Source organism: Anolis sagrei, chromosome 9 (genome assembly GCF_037176765.1).
Source record: "Anolis sagrei isolate rAnoSag1 chromosome 9, rAnoSag1.mat, whole genome shotgun sequence".
In the NCBI taxonomy this organism is placed as follows: domain Eukaryota; kingdom Metazoa; phylum Chordata; class Lepidosauria; order Squamata; family Dactyloidae; genus Anolis; species Anolis sagrei.
The window spans coordinates 26,281,937-26,299,679 of record NC_090029.1 but is presented as its reverse complement, the minus strand read 5'-3'; the positions used below and the strand labels follow the sequence as shown (position 1 = coordinate 26,299,679).

Below are 17,743 nucleotides of genomic sequence, written 5' to 3'. Positions count from 1 at the left end.
AACATGTGGCAGGGGACGGATAGTATATATATTACATATACTATATATAATTATATATATATAATCTCTCAATGTGTGTGTGTATTTTAACTAAGTTGTAGCCCACTTCAATCACATATTTTTCAAACCCGCAAACAATCAAAAAGTAAAATCTGCAGATGAGAGGGGCCAACTATCTTTGTCCTCCGTGATTAGACCTGGATCTCATCTCCAAGAGATCTCATGATGTATTGATATGAAAATGCAGGCTTTCCAAAATCCGAAAGACTTCTGTTCCCAAGCATTTTGGACAAGGGAGATTCAATCAATTCAATTATTTACCCACAAGGTCAAAATAAGAATGGCTTTAGCTTCTCCGCCCTCATGGCTGTCATATGTTGCTTTGGTTGTCCATCTCAACCAAGGCTCCCATTGTCCTCTGCTTGCTTTTGGTGCCCCTTGACACCCCACACACCCCACTAATGAAAAATGGCTTGTTTTTAGAAGACAGGAAGCTCTTTGTGGGCATGCTGGGGAAGCAGCAGAGCGAGGACGACGTCCGGCGGCTTTTTGAGCCCTTCGGTCAGATCGAAGAGTGCACCATCCTCAGAGGCCCCGACGGAGCCAGCAAAGGTGAGCAGGACTTTCGGAGAGGCCTCATCGATGCAGGAAACAGTCAAAGCTGGGATGGAGAGGTCTAGATGAAGTCTCATGGACTGCTCCTTTCAGGTGCAACTGGAAACAGTCCTGTCTTTGGAATTAGTTCAACACTTTGGTCAAGGTTGCAGATGCAGAAGGTGCATCTACACAGTAGATTGGCTCCCATGTTTTCATAGTATTGATTCCAGCTGTTTAGACATGTGTACATGCCAGTGTTTGCTCTTGTAGTTTGCTCTTGAAATGTGGATTGTTTTTACGACCAAATTTTGGTGAAATGGTGCAGTAGGTTTCCGATACCGAGCAAAAAATGCCCAAATTTTGGAGAAATGGTGCAGTAGGCTTCTGATACTGAGCAAAAATGGCTACACTAATAAGTGTGGGCAGAAAATATATTTTTTAAAATATAGATTTTTATTAAGGGTAACAAGGGTAAATGGGGAGAGGTCAGGAAAGTGTGTGTGTGTGTGTGTGTGTGTATAACATGTAAAGTGGGAGAACATTAAAAGGAATAGGATAGTAGGAAATGCATAGTAAGAGATGGGTAAGGGGGGGGGAGAAAATAATAATAATGTATTGTCGAAGGCTTTCATGGCCAGAATCACTGGGTTGTTGTAGGTTTTTTCGGGCTGTATGGCCATGGTCTAGAGGCATTCTAGACCATGCCTCTAGACCATGGCCATACAGCCCGAAAAACCTACAACAACCCAATAATAATAATAATAATAATAATTTAATTAATAAGCTTCTGGTGACTTCCATCCAGTCCTTTGCGGTTTTGTCTTTGTCTATACTAGAATATTCTATATTTGAGGGTGATAAAAGAACAAAATTTGTCATCTTTAATTAAAATACCAATAATAATAATAATAATAATGGTAGAGAAAAATCAGCTCTTCTTATTTCTTCATTAAAAAGTTCTGTCTTTTGATTTTTTATTATTATTTTCTCGTTTTTTCATATTCCTCTATCTTGGACCAGTCTGTATATTTTATTGGATTTCTTTAATAAAAACATTTTTGATAGCTAAAATAATACATGTTTCCATCAACCCAGTGGACCGGGTTGTGGCACAGCAGGTTTGGAGTCATTTATTTTCCGAGCCCAATTCAAGGTGCAGGTGCTCACCTACAAAGCCCTGAACGGTTTGGGACCACCCTACCTGCGTGACCGCATCTCCATCTACGAACCCACACGCTCACTTCGATCATCCGGGGAGGCCCTGCTCGTGATTCCACCTACGTCGCAAGCGCGCTTGGTGGCGACACGAGACAGGGCCTTTTCTGTGGCGGCCCCCCGACTTTGGAATGCCCTTCCAAAAGATCTCCGACAGGCCCCCACTTTAGCAGCTTTCAGAAGGAACCTAAAAACCTGGCTGTTCCGATGTGCCTTTTCAGATTAAGAATCCCCCATTCCGAGTCCTTGAAGCACTTTAGTACAACCGATGTTACTGCACACTGCACCTTTTAATCCATGTTCCTCCTGCCATTTTCAGCATTTTAACCTTGGACCCCATTGCGCCGGCCGAACCAGTTTTAATTGTGTCTTGATGTATTCACTGTTTTATTTGCCTTTTGCTTAATTGTTTGATTTGCTTGTTTATTATTGTGTTATGTTTTACTGTAATTTGTCTTGAGGCTTCGGCCTGTGTAAGCCGCATCGAGTCCTGCGGGAGATGCTAGCGGGGTACAAATAAAGTTATAATAATAATAAAGCTGCATTAAAATCACTACTGACCGAGAGGTCATGAGTTCGAAGCCAGCCCGGGTCGGAGGAAGCTTCCAGCCATTTGTCTAGCTTGCTGTTGACCTAGCTTGCTGTTGACCTATTAACTGTTTAATTGATGTTATTTTGTTTTACTAATGTTATGTGATGCTGGCATCGAATTGTGCCTTTGTAAGCCGGGGTGAGAAGGGCGGGGTAGAAGAAACCGAAATAAATAAATAATAAATAAATGCAGCCCGAAAGACAGTTGCATCTGTCAAGTAGGAAATTTAGGTACTGCTTATGCAGGGAGGCTAATTTGACTAATTTACGACACCATAAAAACACTCCAACAGTGTGCAGAAGGATGAGAAAGTAACAAGTGGATGGTGAAGCAACAGCTCCCCCGGTGGTCAGAATTCAAAAAGCATTCCCTCATGAAGCTGGAATGTTAAATAGCCTATGTGTCTTTGTCTATATATGTTGTGTGTCTATGGCATTGAATGTTTGCCATGTATGTGTGCATTGTGATCCGCCCTGAGTCCCCCCTGGGGTGAGAAGGGCAGAAAATAAATGCTGTAAATAAATAAATGAACAAAATAATCATGTGATTCTCAGGATCCTCCATCTTGCTTGATCAGTGGTTATGCTGCCGGTGGGATTCTAAGTGATGTAGTTGAAAAGGGACCTTTTTTTGAAGCTCTGTGTTGACTGCTGGAACCTTCTCTCCCCATAGGATGTGCCTTTGTCAAATACGGAAGCCATGCGGAGGCCCAAGCGGCTATCAGCAGCCTCCACGGCAGTCAGACGATGCCGGTAAGTGCCAGGCAGTAGCCTGACTCAACACAGCAGACGATTTATGTGTTTAATATGACATCCTTTGAAGTAATGAAACATGGCTTTTCCCATCATGGGTTCTGAATGGTCTTTGGTGCATGCGGCCATCACGGCACATGCCGAAACAATGGGAACACTCTGTCCGACTCTCTCTGTTTCTGTCTCTCTCTTTCTTTCTCTCTTTCCCCCTTCCCCTTCCTAGGGAGCGTCCTCCAGTCTGGTGGTGAAGTTTGCTGACACGGACAAGGAGAGGACCCTGCGGCGAATGCATCAGATGGCAGGACAGCTGGGGATCTTTAATCCCATGACCATCCAGTTCGGAGCCTACGGAGCATATACGCAAGCGGTAGGAGGTGCTTCCAGGCCAGACTGCAAACAGCCCCCATCCCTATGTGACAGAGGCATGCCAAATGCAACAAACCCATGGCAGGAGCAGCGTGGGAGTGATGGGGTGACAACCCTATTGATTATTTATTTATTTATTTATTTGTGGCATTTATATGCTGTCCTTCTCACCCCGAAGGGGACTCAGAGCAGCTCACAAGATATACATACAATATATTATATTATTAGCATAGTACAATATCAGTATTAAATATTACTATATAGTAATATACCATTATATTGTAATATTATTAGTAATATTACATGTAATATAAATATATAATGATAATATATTAGTAGTAGTATAGTGTATTACATTATAATATTGTAAATATATGTATATACAACATATTATATTATATTGCATTATTGCATAGCACAGGAGACAAAATTGGACTGTCCCCTGGCCCCCTCTCTCTTCACTCTGGCCCAGAGCGGCAGTTCGTGCTGGGGGGAGGAGTCCCCACTGATGACATATGCAGGAGGCAAGATGGAACTGTCCCCTGGCCCCCTCTCTCTTCACTCTGGCCCAGAGCAGCAGTTCATGCTTGAGGGGAGAGGTCCCCAACTGATGACATATGCAGGAGACAAGGTGTAGCTGTTCTCGGACCCCCCTCTCTCTTCACTCTGGCCCAGAGCGGCAGTTCGTGCTGGGGGGACGGGTCCCCACTGATGACATATGGAAGAGACAAGGTGGAACTGTCCTCTGACCCCCTCTCTCTTAACTCTGGCCCTGAGTGGCAGTTTGTGCTGGGGGGAGGAGTCCCCACTGATGACATATGCAGGAGGCAAGATGGAACTGTCCCCTGGCCCCCTCTCTCTTCACTCTGGCCCAGAGCAGCAGTTCATGCTTGGGGGGAGGGGTCCCCAACTGATGACATATGCAGGAGACAAGGTGTAGCTGTTCTCGGACCCCCCTCTCTCTTCACTCTGGCCCAGAGCGGCAGTTCGTGCTGGGGGGACGGGTCCCCACTGATGACATATGGAAGAGACAAGGTGGAACTGTCCTCTGACCCCCTCTCTCTTAACTCTGGCCCTGAGTGGCAGTTTGTGCTGGGGGGAGGAGTCCCCACTGATGACATATGCAGGAGGCAAGATGGAACTGTCCCCTGGCCCCCTCTCTCTTCACTCTGGCCCTGAGCGGCAGTTTGTGCTGGGGGGAGGAGTCTCCACTGATGACATATGCAGGAGGCAAGATGGAACTGTCCCCTGGCCCCCTCTCTCTTCACTATGGCCCTGAGCGGCAGTTTGTGCTGGGGGGAGGAGTCCCCACTGATGACATATGCAGGAGGCAAGATGGAACTGTCCCCTGGCCCCCTCTCTCTTCACTCTGGCCCTGAGCGGCAGTTTGTGCTGGGGGGAGGAGTCTCCACTGATGACATATGCAGGAGGCAAGATGGAACTGTCCCCTGGCCCCCTCTCTCTTCACTCTGGCCCTGAGCGGCAGTTCGTGCTGGGGAGAGGAGTCCCCACTGATGACATATGCAGGAGGCAAGATGGAACTGTCCCCTGGCCCCCTCTCTCTTCACTCTGGCCCTGAGCGGCAGTTTGTGCTGGGGGGAGGAGTCCCCACTGATGACATATGCAGGAGGCAAGATGGAACTGTCCCCTGGCCCCCTCTCTTTTCACTCTGGCCCTGAGCGGCAGTTTGTACTGGGCGGAGGAGTCCCCACTGATGACATATGCAGGAGGCAAGATGGAACTGTCCCCTGGCCCCCTCTCTCTTCACTCTGGCCCAGAGCGGCAGTTTGTGCTGGGGGGAGGAGTCCCCACTGATGACATATGCAGGAGGCAAGATGGAACTGTCCCCTGGCCCCCTCTCTTTTCACTCTGGCCCTGAGCGGCAGTTTGTGCTGGGCGGAGGAGTCCCCACTGATGACATATGCAGGAGGCAAGATGGAACTGTCCCCTGGCCCCCTCTCTCTTCACTCTGGCCCAGAGCGGCAGTTTGTGCTGGGGGGAGGAGTCCCCACTGATGACATATGCAGGAGGCAAGATGGAACTGTCCCCTGGCCCCCTCTCTCTTCACTCTGGCCCTGAGCGGCAGTTCGTGCTGGGGAGAGGAGTCCCCACTGATGACATATGCAGGAGGCAAGATGGAACTGTTCCCTGGCCCCCTCTCTCTTCACTCTGGCCCTGAGCGGCAGTTTGTGCTGGGGGGAGGAGTCCCCACTGATGACATATGCAGGAGGCAAGATGGAACTGTCCCCTGGCCCCCTCTCTCTTCACTCTGGCCCTGAGCGGCAGTTTGTGCTGGGGGGAGGAGTCCCCACTGATGACATATGCAGGAGGCAAGATGGAACTGTCCCCTGGCCCCCTCTCTCTTCACTCTGGCCCAGAGCGGCAGTTTGTGCTGGGGGGAGGAGTCCCCACTGATGACATATGCAGGAGGCAAGATGGAACTGTCCCCTAGTCCCCTCTCTCTTCACTCTGGCCCAGAGCAGCAGTTCATGCTTGGGAGAAGGGGTCCCCAACTGATGACATATGCAGGAGACAAGATTGGACTGTCCCCTGGCCCCCTCAGTTTGTGCAACCTCTGAGGCTGCTTGCCATAAAACAACCCAACCTTGGAGGTGTCTACGGACAGTGCCAGCTCTTCGGCTTAGAAATGGAGATGAGCACCAACCCTCAGAGTTGGACGCGACTGGACTCAATGTCAAGGGGAAATGGTTACCTTTTACCTACTTTGCAAACAGTTATTATTCTCCAGAAACTTTGTTTCAACCAATTATGTTGGATTGGTTGAGATTCGATGAGAGACTCATTGAAAAACGAGAGCAAGATGTGCTGCAGGAAGTGCCACAAAAACAAAGTTTTTGCAGTTTAATAAAAAAAAAACTAATGAAAGCAAAACTAACTTGTACTTTCTTCCTCCTTCCCTCCTTCCTCCGTTTCCTTTTCTTCCCCACCTCTCTTTGTCCAAATCCCCATCCCTGTGGGCTTCTTTTCCTTTCTCTCTCCCCACGCCTGTCTTTCTTTCATTAAGATAATGCAGCAGCAGGCAGCTCTGATGGCTGCAGCACAAGGAACTTGCCTCAACCCCATGGCGGCCATTGCGGCTGCCCAGATGCAGCAAATGGCCGCCTTTAACGTGAGCGGGTTGGTCGCGGCTCCCATGACGCCCTCATCAGGTATGGTCACGCCACCGTCTTTAGTTGGACCTATATTGAGATATTTTTTGTCGTGTCAGGAGCGACTTGAGAAATTGCAAGTCGCTTCTGGTGTGAGAGAATTGGCTGTCTGCGAGGACGTTGCCCAGGGGATGCCCGGATGATTTGATGCTTTTGATGTATATTGGGATGGAAGCCTGGGATTTTTTAGTGTGATGAGGTGCTGGAAGTATAGTACTATTTCTTTATTGATGTATTTACTATATTTATATCCTGCCTTTCTCTACCCTGAAGGGAACTCAACGTGGGAATAATTCAATGTCTTAACAACAGTACACAATTAAAATAAACACTTGAATGAAAAATTAAGATCAAGAGTGAAATACATTAAAACATTTACAAAACATTACAATCACTATAAAACTACTCTATCCACAAACATAATACAGGTCTGGGTTGTTGTAGGTTTTTCGGGCTGTATTGTGTATTTATTATTTTATTTATTTACTACCTTCTCAGCCCTTAGGCGACTCAGGGTGGTTTACAATGGCAACGATTTGATGCCCAAAAACACCATAAAACATTTAAAAACATTAACACATAACATAAAACCATAACAAGAATACTAAAAGCATAATATATGGCCATGCTCTAGAAGCATTCACTCCTGATGTTTCGCCTGCATCTATGGCCAGCATCCTCAGAGGTTGATGCTTGCCATAGACTTCACAACCTCTGTGGATGCCTGCCATAGATGCAGGTGAAACATCAGGAGAGAATGCTTCTAGAATATGGCCATATAGCCCGAAAAACCTGCAACAACCCAGTTATTCCAGCCATGAAAGCCTTCGACAAAACATAATCCAAGTCATTCTGATAGTCTTTGCACATAATTCCAGTTCATCCATTGCATTATAGTTTTTCTCCAAAGGCTTGATCCCAGAGCCATGTTTCCACAGTCTTTCTGAAGTTCAGTAAGGAGAAGGCTGATCTAACATCACTAGGGAGGGAGTTCCACAGCTGAGGGGCCACCACTGAGAAGCCCCTGTCTCTCATTCCCACCAATCACGGCTGCAAAAGAGGTGGGACCGAGAGCAGGGCCTCCCCAGAAGATCTTAATCTCTGTGCTAGTTCATAGGGGGAGATATGTTCGGACAGGTAAGCTAGGCTAGAACCGTTTAGGGCTTTATAGGTTAAAGCCAGCACTTTGAATTGTGCTCATCAGCAGACTGGCAGCCAGTGGAGCTGACATAACAGGGGGCTTGTATGATTCCTGTACCCCACTCCGGTGTGCAATCTGGCTGCTGCCCATTGGACCATTTGCACCTTCCAAACAGTCTCCAGAGGCAGCCCCACATAGAGGCCATTGCAGTAATCTATTCAGGATGTGACCAGAGTACCATAGCCAAATCTGACTTCCCAAGGTACAGGTGCAACTGGCACACAAGTTTTAATTGTGTGAATACTCCCCTGGCCAACGAAGTAGCAAGGCAACACTGTATTGTTGTTGTTGTTGTTGTTGTTATTCTGACCCAAAAACATAGTATGACACAGCAAATGAGATATATATGCCGGATTTCGTATCACAAAATCACAAGTCAAACTCTTCCTAAGTGTTAAGGATTGCGTGATGTCTTTTTGAATGATGTGCTCAGTTCCAAGTAAGATGATGATGTTGATGATGATGATGATTATTATTATTATTATTATGCACTGTCTCACATGCATATCTGCAGTCTCTGTTTTGGTTCTATGGGCCTCGATTTGCTGTTTGCAATGTCCACGTTTGTAATTCTTCTCTATGTGTTGTCTGGTTCAGGTACAAGCACACCTCCAGGGATCAGCACAGCCCCCGTCCCCAGCATAGCCACGCCTATCGGAGTGAATGGGTTCAGCCCTCTCCCACCCCAGACCAATGGGCAGCCAGCATCAGAAACCATTTATACCAATGGAATTCATCCATACCCAGGTAAGAGAAAAGCCATGAGTTCAGACCCAACCAATGGCCATACTGTCCAAAATCCTTGTTGCTGGATGAGGGGAAAAGAGGAGACCTACTCCTTTTGAGATGTTAGAAAGACAAGATGCCCAGCTGGCACAGAAGGTAGACCATCCAAAACTATGAAGCAACTGGATCTCTAAGGCTTCATCTGGAAGATCCCACAGAGATGTTCTGGAGAACTTAACAATGTTATGGAAAGCCTTCTTTCCAGGAATCCCTAAGTTCTCCAGCACTAGGTCCTCCAGCATTGGAGGATGTAGATGTTCCTACAGGGAATGTATTAATTCTGCAAATACATAATCAGATCCAGAAAAGTTAAACTCATAAATGCGAAGGACCGTCTGTCCTTTCAAATGTGAACTTTCCAAACTCCTAGATGGTGAATGTATAAAATCATTCTCTCAGAAGAGTTCCAAGTTGCTTTTCTCTGTTGCTTGCTTTTTCTCTTCACATCTTGCTAGTTTTCCTTGCTCTTCCTCCTTCTATTAGAACACTTAAGAGGAATGGGACAACCCTTTCATTTGTGTCTCCAATTTCTTTCCCCTCGAGTGTTGGATGCAATGTGAGAAGGGAACGATGGGCAAAACATGGGAAAGTTATTTGGGGGTGAATTAAATCTGGGAGTATCACTTTCCTCGATGAATATAGCCAGCAGACATGCTTTTGGGGGGATTTGGGAAATTGTCAGCGGAGCAGCGAATCTGCTCCAGGTTGCAATCCAAATCGTAAAGCAGTGACTCAAGAACAGTGGTTCCTGTTATTATTATTAACAATAATAATTAACAAAAGACCCTCCCCATAAACGTATAGCAGAGTAACTTATTAGCAGCAGCGTGATCCATACCAGTATTTTATTTATCGTGTCAGGAGTGAACCAGAACAGTTGCATTGCATTAAAAAAACAAAACAAACAAACAAACAAAACACAAAGTTTGCAGACTTGATATTCTATTAAATGTCCTTTGACCAGTAGTTGGCCACTTGGAGTGCCTCTAGTGTTGCTGCAAGAAGGTCCATCCATACCAGTAGCCCAAAGTGATAAAAAGAATAAAATACACAGAACCATGTTATCTCTTCCTTAGGAGGCTTTTCTTTGTAGTGAAATAATATGGTTGCACTATTTACAAGAACAAGGCTTCCATAACACAAATAAACAAATACATAGTAGCTTTACACAAAGTAGCCTTCACAGTGGAGCTTCTCTCACACAGAGGTTTACCTCACACTCTTCAGGACGGGACAAGCTTTGGCCCACTGACCCTAACAAGCTGCAGCCTCTTAACTCTTTCAGTACTTGACTCATACTTTTGTAATAAAAAATGCCTAGTTAATTTTTAATATTTCTGACAGTTCCCAACATTTTTTTTGACCAAGGACGCCTTTGAACAGGGACCACTTTGACCAGTGATCACTTGACCAGGGACCACTTTGACCAGGGACCACTTGACCAGGGACCCCTTTGACCAGGGACCACTTGACCAGGGACCCCTTTGACTAGAGACCATTTTGACCAGGGACCCCTTTGACCACGGACCTCTTGACCAGGGACCCCTTTGACCAGGGACCACTTGACCACAGACCCCTTTGACCAGGGACCCACTTGACCAGGGACCCCTTTGACTAGGGACCATTTTGACGAGGGACCCCTTTGACCACGGACCTCTTGACCAGGGACCCCTTTGACCAGGGACCATTTGACTAGGAACCACTTTGACCAGGGACCACTTTGACCAGGGACCCCTTTGACCAGGGACCACTTTGACCAGGGACCACTTGACTAGTAACCACTTTAACCAGGGTCCACTCTCCAACATTAGTACCAAAAGGATTTACAAATCAGTTTTTGGTCAACTTTCGATTCAGTTCGGTTATTTCAGGGTGCTGATTCAGGAAATAACATTGGATAGACAACATCAGCTCTAGTTTCTGATACAGAACTTATGCCATGCAGTAGTTGCCATCTGCTCGCCCACAGAAAACTATATTTAATAAGCCTCTGTACTGTAAGAGAGTTTTGTGAGAACAGTTGCTCTTGTGCAACATAGTAACTGGCTTGTTGTAGGTTTTTCAGGCTATATGGCCATGTTCTAGAAGCATTCTCTCCTGACATTTTGCCTGCATCTATGGCAAGCATCCTCAGAGGTTGTGTGCTTGCCATAGATGCAGGTGAAACATCAGGAGAGAATGCTTCTAGAACATGGCCATATAGCCCAAAAAACCTGCAACAACCCAGTGATTCCAGCCACGAAAGTCTTCGACAATAGAGTGTAGTAACTGTGAGCCCGCGGACCATATTGTAGTTCTTGTGGACCACTGGTTGCCCATGGACCACAGTTTGGGAAGATACTGAACTACAGAGTGTTTTCCTAAAGCTGAAGTCCAGCATGGACACACTGCCCTATTGACTTGGAAAGCCACCTGATGCCAGTGCTTATAACATTATAAGTACCGTATATAGTTGAGTATAAGCCGACCCGAATATAAGCCGAGGCACTTAATTTTAACTGGGAAAATACATAAGCCGAGGGGCAGGAAATGCAGCAGCTACTGGTCAGTTTCAAAATATAAATCAATACCAATACAATTACATTAATTGAGGCATCAGAAGGCTAAATGTTTTTGAATATTTACATAAAAGTGTAATTTAAGACAAGACTGTCCAACTCTGATTAAACCACTATTCTAACCTTCTTCAGTGGAAATGAGCTTATGTATCCTTCCAATAATAATAAAGAGAGTGAAATAATAAATGTAATAATAACAATAATAAAGTAAAATAATGTAGTAATAATAAGAGTGAAATAATAAATGTAATAATAAGAATAATAAAGTAAAATAAATGTAATAATAATAAGAGTGAAATAATAAATGTAATAATAGCAATAATAAAGTATAATAATAAATGTAATAATAATAAGAGTAAAATGATAAATGTAATAGCAATAATAAAGTATAATAATAAATGTAATAATAATAAGAGTAAAATGATAAATGTAATAACAACAATAATAAAGTATAATAATAAATGTAATAATAATAAGAGTAAAATGATAAATGTAATAATAACAATAATAAAGTAAAATAATAAATGTAATAATAATAAGAGTGACATGATAAATGTAATAATAAGAATAATAAAGTAAAATAATGTAATAATAATAAGAGAAATGATAAATGTAATAATAATAATAATAACAACAACAACAGAATTCAATAATAAATAATCTTGACTCAAGTATAAGCCGAGAGGGACTTTTTCAGTCTAAAAAAGGGCTGAAAAACTAGGTTTATACTCGAGTATATACAGTAATGTTTGCTAGCTGCCATGGCAAGGTTTGGCATAACATAGAAGTGAGTTCCAAGGAGCAATGGGGAGAAAGGGCCGGCCTCTCCGATGGTTCCCTTCCCACCCTCCAATGCTGGCCCCTGACTGAAAGCCGTTCCCCTCTGGTTGCCTTTGCTTACTGTCTCCCTTCTTCTTCCTTCTTTTTTTTTCTTCTCAGCTCAAAGTCCCACTGTGGCCGATCCCCTCCAACAAGCCTACGCAGGCATGCAGCACTATGCAGGTCTCAAACATTGCTTTGCCTGTCCTTCCTCCCCTGCCTCCACTTTCCTTTTCTCTCTCCATCTCCCCTTCTTTCTCTGCATTCTCCCACTGTTTACATCTTCTCACGGCATCTTTGTGATATGACATTGGTGGCCATTGAGTGGATCCATTCCAGGGTTTTGCCCAGTCTTTAAAGGTCCAGAAGCCCTTTAAAGTGCCTTTGGGGGCATTTGGTTAGTTCTTCTAAAGGTGGATTTACTATCTTCTGGATGAATAAATAAGTCGTTACTGGGCTATGTATGTGTCCGGATGATATGGGAAAGAGCATAGGATCATAGAGTTGGCAGTGACCACATGGGCCATCTAGTCCAACCCCTACCATGCAGGAGAAGCACAATCAAAGCACCCCATCCAACCTCTGTTTAAATGCCTCCAAGGAAGGAGCTTCCACCATCTGTCTACATCAGGCATCGGCAGACTTCAGCCTTCCAGGTGTTTTGGACTCCAACTTCCACCATTCCTATCAGACTCAGGTTCTTTCCTTTTCCCTCTCAGCCACTTAAGCGACTGAGGGGGAAAATGAAGGGAGATGAGGCTGTTAGGAATTGTGGGAGTTAAAGTCCAAAACCGTTGGGCAAGTGGGCCTATTACCAAAGGACTCTCTCCATAAATGTACAGCAGAATAAATTATTATTATTAGCCTGACCCATCACCCCAAAATGATAAAAAGAACAGAAATGCACAGACCAATGTTATCTCTTCCATAGGAAGTTTTCCTTTATAGCGAAATAATACGGTAGCACTATTTACAAGAACAAGGTTTCCATAACACAAATAAAGTTCTTTACACTTCCTTCTTTGCTTCCATGCTGGGCTTCTTTCTCATGCAGATAAACAGCTTTGCTCTCACAGAGCCTTCTCTCACACCAAAGTTACACAGGAGTTTCACACAGTAGCTTTGCACAAGACAGCCTTCACACTGGAACTTCTCTCACATGATGGCCTTCAACCTGGAGCTTCTTTTCACCTGAGTTTCTCACACCAGGCCTACTCACACTAAGGCCTACCTCAAACTGAGGCCTTTCTCCCACTGAGGCCTTCTCACACTGAGGCCTACTCAACTGATGGCCTTCAACCTGGGCTACTTCTCACCGGAGCTTCTCACACCAGGCCTACTCACATTGAGGCCTACCTCAGCTGAGGCCTTTCTCCCACTGAGGCCTTCTCACACTGAGGCCTGCTCACACTGAGGTCTACTAACACACTGAGGCCCTCTCCCACAGAGGCCTTCTCACACTGAGGTCTACTAACACACTGAGGCCCTTCTCCCACAGAGGCCTTCTCACACTGAGGTCTACTATGCTAAAGGCACACTTGCTTATATAGAACTGCAGCTTTTGCTGAGTCATTGCATCCATTTAGGCCTTTCAGTGCTTGACTCATATTTTTGTAATTAAAAATACCTAGTAATTTTGTAATATTTATGGGGGGGGGGGGAACCAAGGCCAAAGTTTGCCCATGCCCCCTGGTCTGCATCTTCTCTACCTAGAGTTGTCTGCTTCTTTTCTTGAAATATTATTATTATTATTATTATTATTATTATATTTTTATCAACTCATACGTCCACCGTTATCCCAGGGTTCTGGACAAAAAGCACCACTTCCAAGCTCTGATGTAGAAAAATGTAACAGGGCTCCATAGATGTTGAGGAAGTTAGTTTTAGATTGCAATTCCCAGAATCTCCTTGCCTGTTGTGTCCAGAATGACTGGGGGTCCTTGAAATCCATTGCCCAGAATGAAATACATTTTCTGGACAGCTCTTTCCCCTCGAAAGCAGGCGAGTTTTAGGGAGGACATCAGGACACTGACATCCCAAGAGGAATTTCAGGAAACAGTGATGAGTGTGGTGTCACCTGGAGCCACAAGCTGCTGTAAAAGATTTGTCTTGAGATGCGTCACATCACAGCAGGATCCTCTGTATATGATGCATGAATTTCCCAATTGAATCTGAGTCTAGAGTCATCACCGGGCACCCTACCCATAGCCATTGGCTTTCCTTTGTGTTTCCTTTTTCTCAAGAGCGAGCAAGGTGTTATGGGTGCCCTGATCGTTCTGTTTTTTTGTGTTCCAGCAGCATATCCAGCCGCCTATGCACCAATCAGCCAGGCCTTCCCCCAGCAAGCTCCCATCATCCCTCAACAGCAAAGAGAAGGTGAGATGAAAACAAAGCTGAGACTTGTGGAAGGGAGGGGGCACCATTTAGGACAGTGTTTCTCAACCTGGGGGTCGGGATCCCTGAGAGTGGTGTCAGAGGGGTCACCAAAGACTATCAGAAAACACAGTATTTTCTGTTGGTCATAGGGATGTGGGAATTTTGGACTAATTCTGTCATTGGTGGGATTCAGAATGCTTTTTGATTGTGAGTGAACTATAAATCCCAGCAACTACAACTCCCAAATGTCAAGGTCTGTGCCGTCGCGCCTGGGGCTATTATTCTCAACAAAAATGAAGTTAAACACCTTTAACTTTTATAACTCTAAGACTGTAGGTCTTGAGAAAATAACACAACCATATCGCTAATAGGCCTGTCAAATAAGGAAACCCTTTCATTTGAAACGACCTTAACTTGGGCCTTGCGCACTCTATTGTCAGAGCTAGGATATACTTTAGACACAATACCCTTAGCCCATTGGTGTCTAGGAGCATCCTTTTGTTTAAGTAACACCAAATCTCCAACCTTCACGTTGACTGTTTCATGTTGCCAAATCTTTCTTTTCTGTAGTAAACTCAAGTATTCCGACTTCCAACGCTTCCAAAATTGGTTAGCCAGGGATTGGACGCGTTTCCATTGGGCTCTATATGACCCCTCTGCAACAGGCAACATGATATCATTCCAACCCAGAACCTTTTGAGTCAAAATTAAAGCTGGAGTTAACAACTGTGGATTGTCTGGGTCACTGGTAAGCGGGGCAAGTGGTCTGTTGTTAATAATGGCTGAGATTTCAGCCATGAATGTGACAAACATTTCGTGTGTGAGATGCTTGTGCTCTGTTAGGATGGAGCTGAGTATCCTCCTGCAAATACCTATCATCCTCTCCCAGGCACCGCCCATGTGGGACGCGTGAGGGACATTGAACATCCAAACTATTTGCTCTTGGTTTGCGAAATCATGGATGGTTTCATCCCTTTCAAATAGGGCCAGACAATTGAGCTCTTTGGTAGCGCCTATGAAGTTGGTACCACGGTCAGATCTGATGGTCTTAACGGGGCCTCTGATTGCTATGAACCTTTTAAGGGCATTGAGGAAGGAAGATGAATCCATGCTTTCAATTATCTCTATGTGTACTGCTCTAATCACAAGGCATGAGAAAAGTACCGCCCATCGTTTGGAATTGGCGCTACCACCTCTAGTTTTCCTTACAGTGACCTCCCAGGGTCCAAATACATCAATACCGATGTGAGAGAATGGGGGGTCTGTAGCTGTTCTATCTGGTGGTAAATCTGCCATAAGCTGACTTTGACAATCACGCCTAAGATGTCTACATTTAACACAATTGTAAATCACTTTACCAACAAGTTTACGAGCATTAACAATCCAAAACCCATGGTTTCTTAGGGCAGACTCAGTAAATGTCCTTCCCTGGTGTTTAACCTTTGCATGGAAATGCTGTGTTAACAGCAGAGCTATGTGGCTATGGTGTGGCAAAAATTACAGGATTTTTAACACAGGATCTAATCTTTGCTCTTTTTAGTCTACCTCCAACCCTAAGGAGACCTTCATTATCCAGGAAGGGGTTCAAGTCCTTTAAACAACTATTTTTGGGCAAGGATGTTTTACTTTCTAAACAGGCTATTTCTTCTGAAAAACAATGTCTTTGAGTGGATCTCAAGATGACTGTTGAGGCTCTAGAAAGATCTTGGGGCTGAATTGCACCACTGTTTCTGGTAGTGATGTAATGTATGAGCCTGGCAATGGCTGCCTGAAGTCTAGTCCATTTGCTGAATCTTTCAAATTTGGCTGGATTTAAACCTTGTCCTGGTGAGTCTTGGCCATCGATGGTAGATTTGCAAGACTGAATTTCTGGCAACACAGTGTCTTTGGGCACTGCGATGCTTTCTGGAAAGGAAGGATTTTGAAGACATTTGGGACCGGTGATCCAAGATGACTTAGACAACTTTGAGGCTGATGTTCCTCGAGTCGCTACATCTGCCGGATTTTCTGAAGTGGATATGTAATGCCACTGATTGTAGTTGGAACTCTTCAGGATGGTGTTGATCCTGTTTGAAACATAAACTTTATATCTGTTGGTGGTGTTTTGTAGGTAACCTAACACAACCATGCTGTCTGTGTGAAAGAATACCCTTTGAAACAATTGTCCAGTTTCTTCTCTGATGGTTTGACTCAACTGAGTGGCTAAGACAGCGGCACAGAGTTCTAATCTGGGTACTGTAGAGTCCATGGGTGCTATTTTAGCCTTTGACATCACAAATCCTGAAGAGCAGGTACTGATGCCTCTTTGTCTGGCATATGCGACTGCAGCGATGGCCTTGGTGGATGCATCGCAGAATATGTGCAGTTCCATGATCTCTGAAGGTGAGGAACTGTTTGCTATGTACTGTCTTGGCAGTTGTATGTTTTCTAAGCCTTGTGCTTGGCAAGTCCAATTTTTCCATTGTGACATGAGATCTTGGGGAAGCTCTTGGTCCCAGGTGAGCTTGCGCTGAATTGCTTGTTTGAAAAGCAATTTGGCTGCGATGACCACTGGAGACACTATACCCAATGGATCGTAAATGCCATTGATGGCAGACAACATAAGTCTTTTGGAGGTGACTCTGCCCAATTTGGGGGCTCTTAAAGTAAAACAGTCTGTAGTTACGTTCCATAACAAACCTAGACTGGTTTGAGTGTTCAAGTCTTGAAACAACTTTGATGCATCCTTTTCCACCAAGTCTTCTGGTGGGAAGGCCTGAAGTATCTCTGGACTATTTGAATTTATCTTGTGAAGACGGATGTTGGCCTTGCTCAGCATTTCTTGAATTTCTTTAACTGTCTTTGAAGCTTGTTGCGCAGAATCAAAGGACGTAAGAAGATCATCGACGTAAAAGTTCTGGTTGACAATCACTGATGTTGATTGGCTAAACAAATGGCCAAATTTGTCTGCAGTCTTTTTTAAACAATAATTGGCAACTGCCGGAGACGGAGTGTTACCAAACACGTGAACCCTCATCTGGTATTCGGTCACGTCAGAGAGGGATTCAGTATCTCTAAACCATAAAAACTTCAAGAACTTTCGATGTTCTGGGCAAACTAAAAATGCATAAAACATTTTGTGTATGTCGGCTATTACTGCATACTTCTTTTCTCTGAACCTTAAAAGAACTCCAAGCAGGCTGTTAAGCAAGTCGGGGCCTTTAAGAAGAACATGGTTTAAAGCTTTGCCTTGACATTCAGCACTAGCATCAAAAACAATGCGGACTTTGTCGGGTTTCTGAGGATGTGTCACTTTGTGGTACGGCAGGAAC

General features: G+C 44.6%; 1 protein-coding gene across 11 annotated transcripts in view; it reads left to right on the top strand.

The window, feature by feature from the left end:
- The window catches only part of CELF6 (CUGBP Elav-like family member 6), a 196,079-nt gene that overhangs the window by 153,272 nt on the left and 25,064 nt on the right, over nucleotides 1–17,743 (top strand). For 4 of the 11 annotated variants that reach the window (XM_060755320.2, XM_060755330.2, XM_060755328.2 and 1 more), the window contains 7 exons: nucleotides 484–612; nucleotides 3,077–3,156; nucleotides 3,380–3,523; nucleotides 6,548–6,692; nucleotides 8,491–8,640; nucleotides 12,177–12,239; nucleotides 14,352–14,432. In XM_060755320.2, coding sequence (XP_060611303.2) covers nucleotides 484–612; nucleotides 3,077–3,156; nucleotides 3,380–3,523; nucleotides 6,548–6,692; nucleotides 8,491–8,640; nucleotides 12,177–12,239; nucleotides 14,352–14,432 — 792 coding nt within the window. The remainder of the gene's footprint in view (nucleotides 1–483; nucleotides 613–3,076; nucleotides 3,157–3,379; nucleotides 3,524–6,547; nucleotides 6,693–8,490; nucleotides 8,641–12,176; nucleotides 12,240–14,351; nucleotides 14,433–17,743) is intronic. The other 7 variants (XM_060755323.2, XM_060755331.2, XM_060755329.2 and 4 more) reach the window with 5 other exon arrangements.